Genomic DNA, 16,709 nt, shown 5'->3' with positions numbered 1-16,709 from the left:
AGGGCTTTCGAATCGAATTTTTTTGCTGGGTTTCCAAAACTAAATCGAAATTTTGATTGGGTTTTTGGAATCATGTTCGAAATTTTTGGTATATGTAATATGATTTTTTGGTTGGGTTTTTGAAATCCAGGTCGTTAATATGGGTGTCAGATTTCGATTTTGATTATGTTATACTACTATGATTTTGACTTAGTTTATGGGTTTGTGATTTTAGATTAGGTTCTATTGAATATAGTTTTCGATTCTACACATGAGTAGGATTTGGCGAGAGTTTGCACACCGAAGATGATGCATGTTGAAGAAACTAGGAGCCTTCGCCAAGGATCCTATACCGGATACTTGCATTACAATATGCGATGTCTCTGAGCTCGATGCTTGTGCTAGAATTGTGTTATGTTAATATGAAGTATTGGATTTGTATAATATTTATTTTTTATTAAGAAAATTTGTATTTTTATTCGACATCTTATAGTGACATGTTCACTATAATGTACATAGCTATACTGTATTCATTGTATTAGTTAATTTATTCAGTTTCTTGTTTTACTTATTCAATTAATAACACAGTGGTATTTGATGAATTTTCAATATTATTCACTATAATTTTAGTGAATAATACAATTAGCTTATGTGTTATTCAGTATATATTGTAGTTTATTTGTTAAATTTATATATTTATTCAGTATAATTTATAATTGTATTTGCAAAATTTATTATAAATCATTTTGCACCTAAAATATATATATATTTATCAGGATATTATTTCATTTTAAAATATTAATCGTACTGAATGGATCTGTATTAACATATGACATTTATAAACTGAATAAACTTTTAATGTTTGAGAATAAAGTGAAAAATATACTACTAAATATGTTACAAAATATGAAATACAAACTCTGCTGAATGGACATTTAACTGATATTTTTTTTATTAAATGCGATTTTATAAAAAGAGAAAACGAAAACAAAAACCTAAACCCTTGCAAGCACAGGAGAGTAGACTAAGGGCCGAACCTCATTAAAACCTTCCTATGAAAAATCCCATGGGAAAAACCGTAAGAAGGAAAAAGAGTACCCGTCTAGAAAAGGGAAAAGAACGAAGAGCGGAAGGGAAGGTTTTGGGAACTCCGGCCTAACCATCGTCCCCAAACCAACCCGGCTCAGACAAGAAAAGCGAAGGCAAAAAAACAGAAGAGGGCAGAAGGCCAGTGATACGCCGTCGCCAACTGCCTCCAAATAAAAACGAACCGAAAGAGCAAAAGGCCGGTGAGACGCCGTCGCCCAGTGCCCCAGTAAAAGAGAAATAGCGTGAAGATTATGGCCGGTTAAGCTCCGTCGCCATAAGCTTTCCCACGAACCCTGGACAGAAAAGAAGAACTGAGAGGCCTCGGTAAAGAAGAAAAAGATTCAGTGTAGGCCGGTAAGACGCCGTCGCCTACACCGAGTCGACCGAAAGGCCCACGTCCAGCAGGTATGTTGGAAGATTACCCGGCCGGTAATGCTCCGTCACCGCCAACCTTCCATCTTTCTGCAGCATCTTAACAGCGAGAGGAGCTCCCAACAGGCAAAAACAGTGATTCCACGGCCGGTTATATGTCGTCGCCGCAAATCTCCCTTATGTTCGTCACACGAGGAGCTCCGCCAAAATAAATAAGACATCGAACTCGAGGGGGCTCTGACCACCGAAAAGCTGCCCTTCTCACCACTGCTCTGGATCGGGGACACCCAAGTGCTCCAGCGCCCATCCCTGCAAATGACTACCAAAACATGCTCATTGCTGAACTTCCAGTTCAGACTATGGTTGCTTCCCTGCATGTAGCCCGCCCTCATCAGAACGAGCCAGCCATGAGTCAGGGTCCACTGCTGTACCCCCGCGATCAGCAGCTCAAAGCTCGTCGAATGAGACTCCACCAGCTATGGCCCGACCTTCCTCTCATGACCCTCCCTCTCCTTATCACGGTAGGAAAGACATCCTCTCGGATTAGCTCTACAGTGTGCATTTGTATTCAACGCAGCCAACTATGTAACCTTGCGCCCTTTACGATCAACGGGATTATGAACGAGCAAGTCCTCGCGCCCAGCCCTACCCCACATTCCAACGCAGCTTTGCACAACCGGGGAATGCTGGCCATAAGACCAATGAACCCTATCCTGCTTGACACCAAACCCGCACAAGAAAAGACCAGCAGCACCCATCAGAATTTCACGCGCACGGCGCTATGTGTTGACATGTCAAGAGCAGCCACCTTTTTAATTTCATCCAAGGCATAAGGCCACCAACCTTCAATACGATCCGGATTCGCCATCAAATCCGCCGGCTTGTTTCCTTCCCGAAAGATGTGAGAAACCTGAAAGTTGGTTTGAGAGATAAGCGTTAAGACATTTTTCCATTCAGCCAGGAAGCGCCAAGGGACATTCGTCGAACGAGTTTGAAGAAGGCGGACCACATACGTGGAGTCCGCTTCCAGCCAAAGTTGCTTCCAATCCCTCTGATGGGCAATGCGGATCGCATGCATAACCGCCAGGAGCTCAACTTCAAAAGCAAAACCCTTTCCTCCTTTAAAATGGAAGCAACCACGTACCCATCCCCAATTATCCCTGAACACCCCACCTGCAGCGATGAGGCCAGGAGCACCCGTGGCCGAGCCATCCGTGTTTACTTTAATCCAACTTCCCACCGGAGGCCACCAATGAACCTCCGTCATCATCGGAGGAGGCCTAGCTCGAGTCGCCACCCCAATGCGCCGAAGAATAATATAATCACTCCAGGAGTTGTTCGAATGGCCAAGTCTCGAAAATTGGGAGTCCATCTCCTTAAAAGCGACTTTCAGGAAGCTCAAAATCATCTTTGGTGGAACGTCTTCTCTTCAAAGGTGACTTGATTACGACAGTCCCAAACTTTCCAAATCATGTTAATAATAGCGGCTTTCCAAAAGGTCGACACCAGAGGGCTAAAATCCACATTCCACGAAGCCACTAGGAACGAGTGAATGTCCGAGCTCATTCCGGATAATAACATATTGCATTTATAAACTAAATAAACTTTCAAGTTATGCGAATAATGTGAACAATCTACTGAATATGTTTCAAAACGTGAACTAAACTGAAATAATAGTATAATTTACAGAAAAATGATTAAACTAAATCTTTTCGAATAAATATTATAAAGTTATGAGTATTCTAGTAATGAAGTCTGAACATTGATATGATAGAGAATTGTGAAAAAAAAAATCATAAATAACGTAAAACATATTGAGAATAGGAATAGGGATGGTGTGATATTTTATGGATTAATTACAATGCTCAAACATAATAAAGGAAAATGAAATTTCATATACAAATTGGACACTAAAAAAAAAAGTCAACGAAAAAAAGGTACAAAATAATGTATAAAAGAAATACTGAAACCATGAGGATACATGTACATGATAAGTTTCCAAAATAATTTGATTCTAGTTGCCTTAATTATAGAAGTGATCGGTTATAAAAAAAATAGAATATTACTAATATGTCCTTATGCATATAATCGAATGGATGGATTGAAATACATCATGAACAATTAGATTTGGAAAATCAATGCTCCCTATTTATTCTCTATTTTCTCTACATTTAGCATTCTTTTTTTATCCCTTCCCTATATATATATTTGTTTATTTAAATAATAATTTGAAATGATGCTATTGTAAGGCCTTTTCTTTATTGTTCGAAGGTCTATGATTCAAATATTTTTCAACACAAATTTAAATTTTTTATCTTTCCCAAAAAATAACTCATTAAATCACATCAACGTATAGTTGCATAACATGAACTGTATAACGTATCTATAAATATTTTAATTCTCTTCTTTTCAAAATCTATTTGATAATTTTCTCTTCTCTAAACTCTATGATAAATAGTTCTTTTATCTTAAACTCTTTTTTTTATTATTATTTTTAGGGTAAATTTCATTAAGAATAATCAAAGACATCAATATCCAAAAGCCAAATAGAGAAACTCGGCTTCCAGGTCATTACAGCATTAACAGAAAGAGAAAAACGAGCAAGCTCATGAACTGTTCTATTAACTTCACAACAAGTATGAAAGAACTCGAACACCACGTGTTCTCGTGCATAGTTTTTATTTTTATTTTTTCAAAAATTGTTATTACTCAAAAAAAGGAAAAACACACTCACACACTAACCCTCTAGGTGACTCGAACCCCTGACCTCTTGGTTGAAGGAGAAACGTCTTACTAACAGACTGCGCTTCATCGTCTTCTCCAGCATGGTTAAAAGCTTCCCAAAGGTCTCTTAAACTCTCTTTTTTTATGAGTGAATATTTCAGATTTCAGATTGAACTTTTGGCTAATTCTATTCAATTTAAAAATTTGAATTTTGAAGAAAATGAAATATGAATTGAACTTTATTATTTGAAAATCCAAAAAATCCCGGATCAAATCCGATTTGAACCAAAAAATTGAAATGTAAAATAAAAATAAAAATCATAAACCTGAAAAATCCGAAGTATACTTACAGATGATATAGAATTTACAAATTGATCATCAAACCTCGGCAATTTATTTGTGAATTTTCTCCAAACATTACTTTAACCTGTATACATTTATCGAAAATTTACCTAGAATCAACTTTTGAGGATATTGTCCCAAATAGTATGTAAGTTACTCCTTTTCTAAAGCCTCGTACATTCACCTTTATTTATATGTTCATATTATAGTTGATCTGCGGCATGTTATGTATTGGTAGTGAATATTATAGTAATATTTTGAGAAACCGTTGCATGAATGTCTAAGTATTATAATCACTTTATTTATTTTTTTGATGAAATTACATTATAAATAATACAAACCACACACACACCCCACCTAGTGGTTATTGTGGCCGAGAGTATTCGAACCTGTGACCTCTTGGACAACAGGCAATCACCCCAACCACTAGGTCATCCCAAGGGGACATTATAATCACTTTATTGTTAAAATGGAAAGTGGTTTGAGATTATAGTTTGGGATGAAATGATTGGAAAAAACAAGGACCAATTAAACGACAATAATGTCCCGATATAATTTACGGTCTCCATATAACTTTAAAAAAATTACAAGTGAAGTAAGGTATTACCTGATATCGTGCTGCAAAACCAGAGAAGCACGTGGTAAAGTTTACAGAGTTGCAAATTGAATTTAAATGGGCGTTGGTACAGCTCAACATATATACAGCCTGGTGTATAATAATATTATGGGACGATTATTTTATATAATTGATAGTAATATATATGATTGAATATTTTTATTCATAATATTAAAAATAATTTTATTTTATTTTTTTAATGAAATATGAATTAAATAAAGTTTATTTAAATGATAGAAATTATTCATAGTTTTGAAATATTTTAAAATTCTAATTCCTCAAAGTAAATAAGAGATTAGTCTTATTATTTTTATCTATCAAAATTCATATATATATATATATATATATATATATATATATATATATATATATATATATATATACCAAAAAGGCTGGTTTAGCTATTAATATTAAGAAAGTTAAACTTTTTCAAACAAAAATAAAATTTCTTGGACATTATATTGAGAACAAAATAATTGTTCCAATAGAAAGAGTAATTTTATTTGCGAATAAATTTCCCGATAAAATTACAGATCTAAATCAACTTCAAAGATTTCTTGGTTGCCTAAATTATATAGGTGATTTTTATCAAGATCTTGCAAAAGACTGTAAGTTATTATTCCAACGGTTAAAGAAAAATCCTTTACCTTGGACTGATAAACATACAGAAGCTGTTAAAAGATATATATATATATATATATATATATATATATAGTAAAATTTTGAAGTAGCCAAAATAAAGCATAAAATATAATTTATGGCCACACATTGAAAAAACATAAAATTTGGTCATTTTTATTGATTTGGACATTTTTACCCTTAATGAAGCGGACCAGGTAGGATCAGGCACGCGGGTCGCGTGCCGGGTCGGGTTAGGCACTTATGGCACTATTAGTGCCATAAGTGCCAAGATTTTACTTTGGTTTTATTTTGGATTTCCGTTGGAATAGTGCCATAAGTGCCAACGGAAATCCAAAATAAAAGCAAGTAAAATGGTCCTTTTGGCACTTATGGCACTAATAGTGCCATAAGTGTCATACGTGCAACAGAAACAACAGTAATAAAATCAAGAAATCATAAATAGATCATCTAAACCCTAAATCGATAATCTAAACCCTAAATCGAACATCTAAACCCTAAATGGAACATACAAATCCTACGGGGAGGTGTTTAAAATGGTCCTTTTGGCACTTATGGCACTAATAGTGCCATAAGTGCCAACGGAAATCCAAAATAAAACCAAGAAATAAAATGATGCGTATGGCACTTATGGCACTATTAGTGCCTTAAGTGCCATACGCGCAGCGGGCGCTGGCTTTTCCCCGCGAGCGCGCAACTCACCCATAAGCTTCCAGCGGCCAACCAACCACCCCAGCGGCCGAGTAAAAAGGGCAAATTAGGCATACCACCTAATTAATGGTCATATTTTGATGTTTTAAGATTAGGGGCCAAAAATTGATTTTCAATCTTCATTATGGCCATTTGACTACATTGTTTCTATATATATATATATATATATATATATATATATATATATATATATATGGGAGGGTTAAAATAAGTACACTTCTTAAGATATAAAATAAGAATCATTTTCAGCCCTTAGATCATTAAAATTTACGGTTGATTCGTAACCCTGTTGGATGGATTTATGGTCCTGAGTTCGAATCTCATTTTTTTTTTTCACAAGTCATACCTTTATACAGTGAATTCATACGTGTTCTAAATAAAATTCATATATTGAAAATTGCTCTTATTTCTTATTTTAAAATGTGTTCTCACGGTAGCCCACCCACATATATATATTCAAAAACCATGTGATATCAAACTTTGGATACGGTATCTATTCTTTCTACTAGGGTTTTATAAATATTGTGGAATGCAGTAATTTGATCTGAAATAATATTTTACTCGCACATAGAATTTGTTAAATTATATGAGTGGGCAGAGTTAACGGTTACGTAGGTGAGATTTTAGCCTAAATTAAATTATTAGTGACAGGTGTGAATCCCATACTCGTAATTTTGAGGTGTGGTTTAACTTGATTGTTACACTCTAAGGAAGTGTTTGGTGTCTTGGGTTAGATATAGCAATATTGATTAGATCCAGTTAGATAAGCTAGTTAAACAAAGATTAATTAGTATTGATTGTGTGTTTGACTCGTAAAATTAATTACCGCGTTTAACCAGTTTTCTGTTTGGTACTCAATGTTAAAATTAGATAACAATATATCTTACCCATTATATCCTCGAAATAATTTTGTAATGACAGAAATACCCTCATCATTTTCATTAGTCTACAGCTTCGGTTTCAATGTTTCTTAACCCACCAACTGTTTGTTTTAATGCCTGAATGGTTGCTCTTGGTAGAAGATCGTAAGGCACCTCCCAATTCCAATTTTAACACACAAACATTCAGCACAGTAGGAATAAAAAACTACCCCATCACCATTGCGCTACTTATGTGGACTGAACGAGGCACAAGAACTGTCCTAAAAAACCTCCCAGATTCAACAAAATTACCACAACTTGCATTTGGCCTCCACTTCATCTTCCTTTCACATTCAACAAAAAGATACCCTTTTTGTTTTCTAGGTTTCAAGAATATAACCCAGCTGAGAGATTGATGTCCGAAAACACGCTTCTGCGCTAAGAATATCTTTTTGAAAACAGATAGATATTTGAAACCCCAGGAAGCCGATTGAAGAACAAATTCGATGGAAACTGCGAAATCGAAATTAAAAACCAACATATATGCGAAACCCTAGATCTATGGGGATATCAGATGAAATTACACACAAGCTGGATTCAGATGAAAATTTTCGAAAAAAACAAAATTTACGCATCAGAGTGGCAAATCAATGGGGATATCATTTTATTCCTCCCAATTCGAACATTACCTAAGACTTTCTTCATCGCAGAGACGACGCGCAGCAGACAGAAGGAAAAGAAAATGGGAGGGGCAATGACCTTATTTCGAGCTTTGAATTAATTTTCAAGAGGGGCAATTAAGTCAAGTCCAAAATAAAACCAGAGTACTGTTCAACCTTGGAAACGGTAACTGAGGGGGGGCGCCGGTTGTGTAAGCGTGATTAAACAGTGATTTTGGACCGGGCCGTGCCTCATTTCCGGGCTCGGCGTGATGCGTGTCCCAGATACCAAACACACGTTTAATCCAGTATACCTATACTAATACGCCTTAAACCAAGCTACCAAACGCGGCCTAACTAAGCTACGTACTTCCTCATAATAATGCACACGTAAAATGCAATGGAGAAGTGAGGGTGGCCAGTGGCCACGTGGGCCCATGAGAGAGGACTTGGGAGACTTGGAGATATCATTTTCAAAAGGATTGTATGTAGTGGCTCAATCTTTGTCCTATCCAAAACACCTACACTAATATATAAATATATATTTTTCTTTAAATAAGGACAACACCAATTATTGTCTTTTCATACTTAAACCGCTCTGGGTAGTTTGTTATCATTTTTCAAATCCCTTTTATATATCATCACGATGCTTAACAGTCTAAAATATTTCGTCCTACGCCGTCAAATATCTTTCAAGGGGTGACGTCAAGAATTTTAATAAAAATTAATTATGTATTTGAATATATTATTATACAAATTAAAAAGAATAATGATAGACAAAATGATAACAGTAATTGGTGGACCAATTAAAATAAAAAGTGGTGGTTCCATTAATGGCAATGTGTATAAATATATGGGGATTATAAGAGTAATATTTAGTGGAATTCTAAACCTTAATTTTCAATTCATGATTAGGTCATGTACCAAATTAAATATCATTGTTCTCACCGGAGGCAACGGCGGATATTGTTCATTTCTTCTCGAATTATTTCACGAATTGGCTGATGTCGTAGTTGTTCCCCCTCTTTCTCGCACTCCGATTCAATTTCACTATTCATTGTGGATGTTTGAACTTGCTGCCGGTGGTTGTTCTTGAAAGGCGAAGAACCGTGGACCTTTGAGTATTTGTGTATGGTGAGCACAATTTTGATAGAAGTTTCAAAGGGGAAGAACCGTGTACTTTGATTATTTGTGCATGGTGAGTATGGTTTTGGTAGGTTGCACAAGTGAAAGAGAGAGACAAGATAAGACAAAAGGGAATAAAGTTGATGGAGATGAAGATTTCTATATTTGATCAATTTTTTGAAACTTGGATATCTTTGTGAAATAGGGGGATAGTTTTTATATTTATTTTCATCATATAAGAATCTTTTAAATAAGTTAAAAAGTATGTGAGACCATTACGAATATTGATGTCAAATTACAACAAAATGGTTACAAAACTTATAGTTTTATAGAGTATGATAGAAAAATCGTACTCCTACCTTTTATTTATTACGAAAAGCTTTTTCCCTCCAAGGAAAGCAACTAACCTTGGTGATATCAAAACAAGGCTGCACATTGCTCAAAAAAAAAAAAAAAAACAAGGCTGCACAGTAAATATTTGAAGTCGATATTGAATTGCAATAGTGGTCGCTATTTATATGCAAAATGCAGAATGAGTGTAGCGTAGAAACATTGTAGTATCAGATTTTGTACAAGGCAAGGATGGTGAACAGAGTAGTAAGACTAAATCTATGAAGGTGGATTAGCATTTGCTAGAAGGCGCTCGATTGCAGATTGAAGAATCCCTCCAGTGGCAGTCAGTGCTTGGATGTTTTGTTGGCGATCGTTGAAGCCCATTTCCTCTAACTGGGAGAGTTGAAGAAGATACTGCTCAGCTGCGTAGATGCATGAGTATCAAGTATCAATTAAGCACTGAATTAAATATAATGGACAAAATCATGATGATGAGATAGAGATGCAACCATGATCTCCTCTTGCAGCTTTATTAGTGTGATATTCATTAAATCTACGACACATATCCATCAGCGTCTCCAATGCCCTAGGGGCAGTGTGGTCACCTGTCCCTCCATCAGCCGCCAGAGCTAGTAGCTTTCTGTGACATTCCAGCAGTTCCTGAGATGGGATCAAAGTAGGCATTAGATAGATAAGCAAAGAATGTGAGCCAAGTCTAACATCTTACATTCACAATCGCAGGGGTAGCGAAGCGACCGATAAACTCAGGACTTTGCATCATATCTCTAATCTCAGGGTTGGAATTAAGCACAGCCTCTAGCTCTGGGTTGAAGGCAAGCATCTAAGCACCATATAGGAGGAGGCAGATAAGTTTGATAATATTTTGAGGAAACATGTATCAAAAGTAGTAAGGAAAATACAACAGACAAACCCGAATCAGGTATTGAGGATTGGATAACATATTGCTTATAGTTATGGCTATTTCTGGCACTTCCATCATCTCATTAGACGTTTCAGGATCTGTAAGATAGTACATCATCCGCTCAAGCTCAACGAAATTAAGGTCACCAAATGCGACAGAATCTAGCCTTCGCGTGCTTCCAGCTGCAAATTGAATTTTAACAAGCTATATAACACTCACAAAATTACAATTAAAAGAATCCAGCAACAAACACAAATCTGACAAAAGATGATAAGAATTTTGAACATTAAAAGATTTAAAAAGGAAAGTGTGATAATTGAGACTTACTAGCAGTAGAGGCCGAGAGGTTTGGAGCAGGGGTAGCAGTAGAGGGCGAGGGGTTTGGAGCAGGGGAATTGGTCATATTTTGTGTCAGTGAATAGTAAACCTGGTCACACATGCGCACCATCTCAGGCACTATTTCAGGGTAGTGTACACCGTTCATTAACCAATAGAGGGTTGCAGGATCATTAAGTCTGAGCCTCAGCGGTAGGTAACGATTAAGCAAAGCACGCATTAGGGGATTATTGAGGATTGTGTCGCGCATTTCTGCAAGTTCAGGAAAGAATGAAGGTCCAAATGGAGGTCTATTGGAGCCATCATCTGTTGATGTTGATGCATCAGTCGCAATTGCAGAAGATCGAATCAAGTAGATAGTATGATCGCCTTTAACACCTATCAATAGAAATGGTCTGGTTATACAAATTTGGAGCAAGCTATGATATGCACATAGAAATATTCACATGCATAGGCAATCAACTTCAAATGACTTCCAAAACGAAATGCTATAATGATTCCACCTCTCTATCCAAGGACTTGACTACTGGAAATTTCACATCTGAGGTGAAAACAATCTGATATATCTTGATACATCTACAGAGACGATCAAAAATCTATTTCCTATATTCAAGAAACTAATAACTTAATTATAGGTTAATAGAGAGGAATGATCAAGAAACCATAAAATAAGAGGCCTACTGATCAAGAAATCCATTCAAAATCTATTATTCTTCATAATTTTCACCATCAGCTTTTGTTCATATCAACAAACCATAAAATAAACTAAGAGGCTTGTACAGATCAAGAAATGTAAAGCCGAGTATCAAGTAGAGCAGATCAATCAATCCATTTCTCAAAATAGTCTCTCTACAATTCTTTATCGCCATAACACCACCATCCACTTTAGAAAAGTAAAACGAAGTCAAAACAATCGCCATGCATTCAAGCCAGGGAAAGGACCACTAAAAATCCGCAATACATACATAGATTTCTGATTTATATAAAATTATGTCCAAGAACTAAATTAATATACAATTTTCATGAAAACACAGAGAGAGAGGAAAGAAGATGATTGAGTACCGTAGTTCGTTAGGGTTTGATCGTCTTTCAATAAGCGGCCTTTGTGGATGAGACGCTGCCGCCGGGGTGGAATATCGCATTTCTCACCAATGATTTTCTTGAAATCCCTAACAGTTGAATTCAAGTTGGCGTGGACGTGGAATCTCAAGCCGTGCGGCGCGCGGATGTACAGCCTCGTCTCTTCTCCGCCGCCGTCGCTGGAAGCAGCGCCGTCATCAGCGATACTGAGGGCGCTGATTCCGGTAGTGATTGTATCATCTGGATCAGACATTTGGAAAATCAAAGATGGGTGATCGATCTTCCGAGAAATGCAGAGCCCTATCTATCCTCACTCGATTCTTCACTATTTTGATTCTGCTCTCTCTAACTGAATTCCCGCGCGCTGCAATTGTGAGCATTACTTGAGAAAAGGTGCCTATTTATGACTCACGCTGACGCATTTCAACGGTAAATACTAACAGTTTTTATTTATTTATTTTTTATTTTTTGGAAGGGGTGAGTACTAACAGACTGACAGTTAGAATGACGAACGGATTATTATAATTTTATTCAAATTAAAATAAAAAGAATTGTAAATTTTATCCTCAAATATTCATTTAGTTATACATAAATATTAAATCTATCTATATGTCAAATTTCAGACCGAATTTCATTTTAGATAAATACGGGTATTTCATTCTAGACGAATAAGACATTTCAAAGCATTGTATAAATGAAATATCTAAATTGAGCATTTCATTTTGAATGAATCCAAGTATTTTAAACGAGATATTGCAATAACTTGTATTATAAATTTAAAAGGGATCAGATAATTAATCGGATTTGATATGAGTACATAATTAATTTCGATCATTTATCTTATATTTATAAATTTAACTATGTTTGGATAATTAGTAATTATATTATTGGTTAGAGACGCGTATCTCTTGAGTGTGCACACAATTTCATTCTTCACTCAAAACACTCGAAAGAGTGTGAATATTTCTAGTTATGCTCTAGTGTATAGTGAGAGAATTTAAAACTATCACATGAATGACTTTTTCCAATCCCGGCGGAGCCAGGAATTAATCTGGGAGGGGGTCCCCGAGAAATTTTTTTTGGACATTCCGTATATTTAAGGCATTATTTTATTAATAGACGAGCATAATAGTAATAATAAAGAACAACATTTTCATAGATTATATAATTTAAATATATAACAAATTAGTTTCAATACATCACAAAAAAATTTGGGACATTCTGTATTTTTAACGCATTTTTTATTAAAAGACGAGCATAATAGTAATTATAAAGAACAATATTTTCATATACTATATACTTTCAATATATTACAAATTAATTTCAATACATTACAAACTTTTTTTTTTGTCATTTCATACATTTTAGGCATTTTTTATTTATAGACAAGCATCATAGCAATAATAACGAACAATATTTTCATAAATTATATATTTTCAATAAATTACAAGCTAGAATCAATAATAATAAAAGACAAGCATAATAATAATAGCAAACAAATTTTTTTGGGGCATTCCATCCATTTTAGGCATTTTCTATTAAAAGACAAGCATAATAGTTATAATAATGTATAATATTTTTATAGATTATATAGTTTTAAATAACACAATTATCCTTAAATTAATTATAAATGGAAGAATATAACAAGTTAATCAACTTTTGTAAAACAAATTTCTTTTATAATATAAACATATATCTATATATATTTAAAAAAAAAAACTTAAAATTTGGGAGGGGGCTTCAGCCCCCCTAGCTACGCCCGGTCCACCCCTCAATTAAAATATTAATTTCTTTCTTATTCAAATACGCAACTCAACCTTTATCTCATTTCTACTCCCATTAGGCCATTAGTAACGCTCACATGACCTAAATATTTTTTATTTTAGTTTATTTTTATTCTTATATTGTCCATAATAATTTTAAGCATAATAGAGAAAATATGAATTATTTTTTAAAATCATATTTTAGAGTAGTCTAAGGAGAGAGATATTGGGGGGAGAGAGGTTGGTTGTCAAGAGTGTAGTCTACGGAGGTGGTGAATTTGTAAAGTGATATTCTAAATGCAACGGCTGTTATTTAAGGCGCCAAGAATTTGTATAGTCATTGACGCGTATGACGTGGCCGATTATTTGGTTATATGTCGTTGGTTGTTTCTATAAGATTTACTCCCTCCGTCCCGCGAGTCTTGACACGTTTGGGTTCGGCACGGGAATTAAGGAGTTGTAGATTAGTGTTTTAAGTGTGTAATTAATAAAGTATAAAATTGATAAAGTAGGAGAGAGAAGTTAATAAAAGTGATAAAGTAGGAGAGAGAATATAATAAATGTGATAAAGTAGGAGAGAGAATGTAATAATTATTGCCCAAAAAGGAAACGTGTCAAGATTCGTGGGACGGCCCAAAAAGGAAAACGTGTCAAGACTCGCGGGACGGAGGGAGTATTTTATTAGGACCGTCAAAATAGAAGAATATTTTTGTCATCTATACAATAAGATTGAAATATCAATATTTCCTCATCAACTACAAAAATTGATTCCAATTGAGATAAGGGTTCAACGTTTTAAGGGCTTATAAAATCTTAGCGCTACTTCTCCAATATGTCTATAAACCCTACTGAACTCATGGGCCTGAATTTCATTGACAAGCCCAAATCTGATATTTTAGATGTAACTGCGCTATCATGTGAGCCCATTAATGCGCCATATATTCTTACGAGGATTGCTCATGATTTGCGTCTCTAACTTTTATCATTTTTCAGAAAATATTTTAAATTTTTTATATCAAAAAGCACTCAATTTTCAGCATTTCTCGAAAAATATCTAGCTATAATAATGAGTCACTTCATATCGAATTCTTAGTTGAAACGGTGTCATTTAATTGAATGAGGTGAAAGAAAATATGTTCCACCTAAGAAATCGACAATGAGACTCTTTGTTTCGTTGTCAAATTTTGTATAGTGAGATATTATTTGAAAACGCTTAAAATTAAGAGGTTTTGAATGAAAAACAAAAATTAAGAATGTTTTCAAAAGCACTAAAATTGGAGACACAAAAAATTTCGTTAATCATCTTATCATTTGTAGTAATATAATTGTGTTGTGTTCACTGCTCAAGTTGAGCCAGCAAGATTAATATTGACTAGAAAACATTAGTTGTTTGCCAAGTAAATGTAATGTTTATTCGAGAAAAATTATGTATTGTTTTTTGAGTAAAATTTTGAAGTAGCCAAAATGAAGCATAAAACACAATTTATGGCCACACATTGAAAAAATACAAATTTTGGTCATTTTTATTGATTTGGACGTTTTTACCCTTAATGAGGCGGACCGGGTAGAATCAGGCACGCGGGTCGCGTGCCGGGTTGGGTTAGGCACTTATGGCACTAATAGTGCCATAAGTGCTAAGATTTTACTTTGATTTTATTTTGAATTTCCGTTGGCACTTATGGCACTAATAGTGGCATAAGTGCCAAGATGACTATTTTACTTGATTTTATTTTGGATTTTCGATGGCACTTATGGCACTAATAGTGCCATAAGTGCCATACGTGCAGCATGCACAAATACAAAAACAACATCATTTAAACCTTAAATGGAACATCTAAATCCAAAATGGATAATTTAAACCCTAAATGGAACATCTAAACCTCAAATGGATAATCTAAACCCTAAATGGAATATCTAAATCCTAGGAGAAAGTGTGCAGTACTTATGGCACTTATGGCACTATTAGTGCCATAAGTGCCATACGTGCAGCACAGATCAGATCTGATCAGATCAGATCTGTCGATGGCTGAAATCGAAGGAGGCGAAGATCAGATCTGTCGATGGAGGAGGCGGCGCAACGATCAGATCAGATCCACCGTCGCCGCCTCATCAGATCAGATCCACCTGTTAAAGATTGCTCATCAACCAATCTCATTTCCACGTCAGATTGTTTGCCAACTCAGCTACGTAAGTCTCCACATGAAGATGTTAAAGTCTGCAGTCCTATGCAGAAGAGAGAGCACCTAAAATTGTTAGATAAAGTTCAAGTCTAGTTGTTACTTTCAGCTTTACTTTATTAGTTTTGTTTGTTTGCATGGTACAATTACTTTTGTGCTTTTAGGGTTAGTAAGCTATAGTGTTCTAGTAGCTTCCGAGGAGTGATATATATTTTGTATCTGGGCCTTTATTGAATTATGAGAAAATACACTGTTCCTTCCTTCTTGAGCTTCAATGGCTTCCACTTTACATTATGCTTTTTCCATATTTCTTATCATGGTATCAGAGCAGGTCGATTAGGGCCTGTCTCTTGATACTCACCTTTTTATCTCTCTTTGTTTTGTTCCTTCTGATACGTCTACATCATGGCTGAAACAACACAAACACAGATCCCCATTATTCCTCAAAACAACCAAATTTCAGTCAAATTGAATGATTCTAACTTTCTTATTTGGAAGCAGCAAGTCTTGGCAAATGTGCGTGGTCTTGGACTTGAAAAATATCTTACTGATGATCCACTTTCCTCCACTTTACCCGAGTATCAAGCTTGGAACCGGCAGGATCAACTCCTTTCAGCCTGGCTACAGTCCACACTCAGTGAAAGTACCATGATTATGGTCGTTGGCTTAAGCACTAGCAAAGAGATCTGGCTTTCTCTTCTCCAAAATTTTTCAAATCAGTCCAAAGCCAAAGTTATGCAGTACAAATTGCAGCTGCAAACACTCAAAAAGGAGAATTTGGCCATGAGAGATTATCTTAGCAAAGTGAAGACATGCTGTGATCTACTCGGAGCTGCTGGTTATCTTGTGAGCGAAGATGATCAAATTATGCACATCCTCTCTGGTCTTGGTTCAGATTATGATTCTGTTATGGTCACCATAACCTCAAAACCTGAGGCATGGTCTCTTGGTGAAGTTAGCTCTCTTCTTCTTAGTTTTGAGA

General features: G+C 35.4%; 1 protein-coding gene and 1 non-coding gene across 2 annotated transcripts; one reads left to right on the top strand and one right to left on the bottom strand.

The window, feature by feature from the left end:
- Window positions 1-9,594: 9,594 nt before the first annotated feature.
- Window positions 9,595-12,171, bottom strand: LOC131012437 (ubiquitin domain-containing protein DSK2a-like). The gene is made up of 6 exons (XM_057940393.1): window positions 11,770-12,171; window positions 10,699-11,085; window positions 10,381-10,553; window positions 10,177-10,290; window positions 9,959-10,109; window positions 9,595-9,871 (listed from the first exon to the last, which is right to left on the bottom strand). Exons 1-6 carry the CDS (start codon window positions 12,038-12,040, stop codon window positions 9,726-9,728), a joined length of 1,242 nt encoding a protein of 413 aa, XP_057796376.1. The 5' UTR covers window positions 12,041-12,171; the 3' UTR covers window positions 9,595-9,725.
- Window positions 12,172-16,567: 4,396 nt separating this feature from the next.
- On the top strand, window positions 16,568-16,709 carry LOC131013744 (small nucleolar RNA Z247). Its single transcript, XR_009097830.1, has one exon. It is a non-coding gene; the product is annotated as a small nucleolar RNA Z247 (small nucleolar RNA).

This window comes from Salvia miltiorrhiza, chromosome 2 (genome assembly GCF_028751815.1).
Source record: "Salvia miltiorrhiza cultivar Shanhuang (shh) chromosome 2, IMPLAD_Smil_shh, whole genome shotgun sequence".
NCBI classification, from domain to species: domain Eukaryota; kingdom Viridiplantae; phylum Streptophyta; class Magnoliopsida; order Lamiales; family Lamiaceae; genus Salvia; species Salvia miltiorrhiza.
Note: the sequence above shows the minus strand (reverse complement) of the source record. Positions and strands in the feature narration are given on the sequence as shown.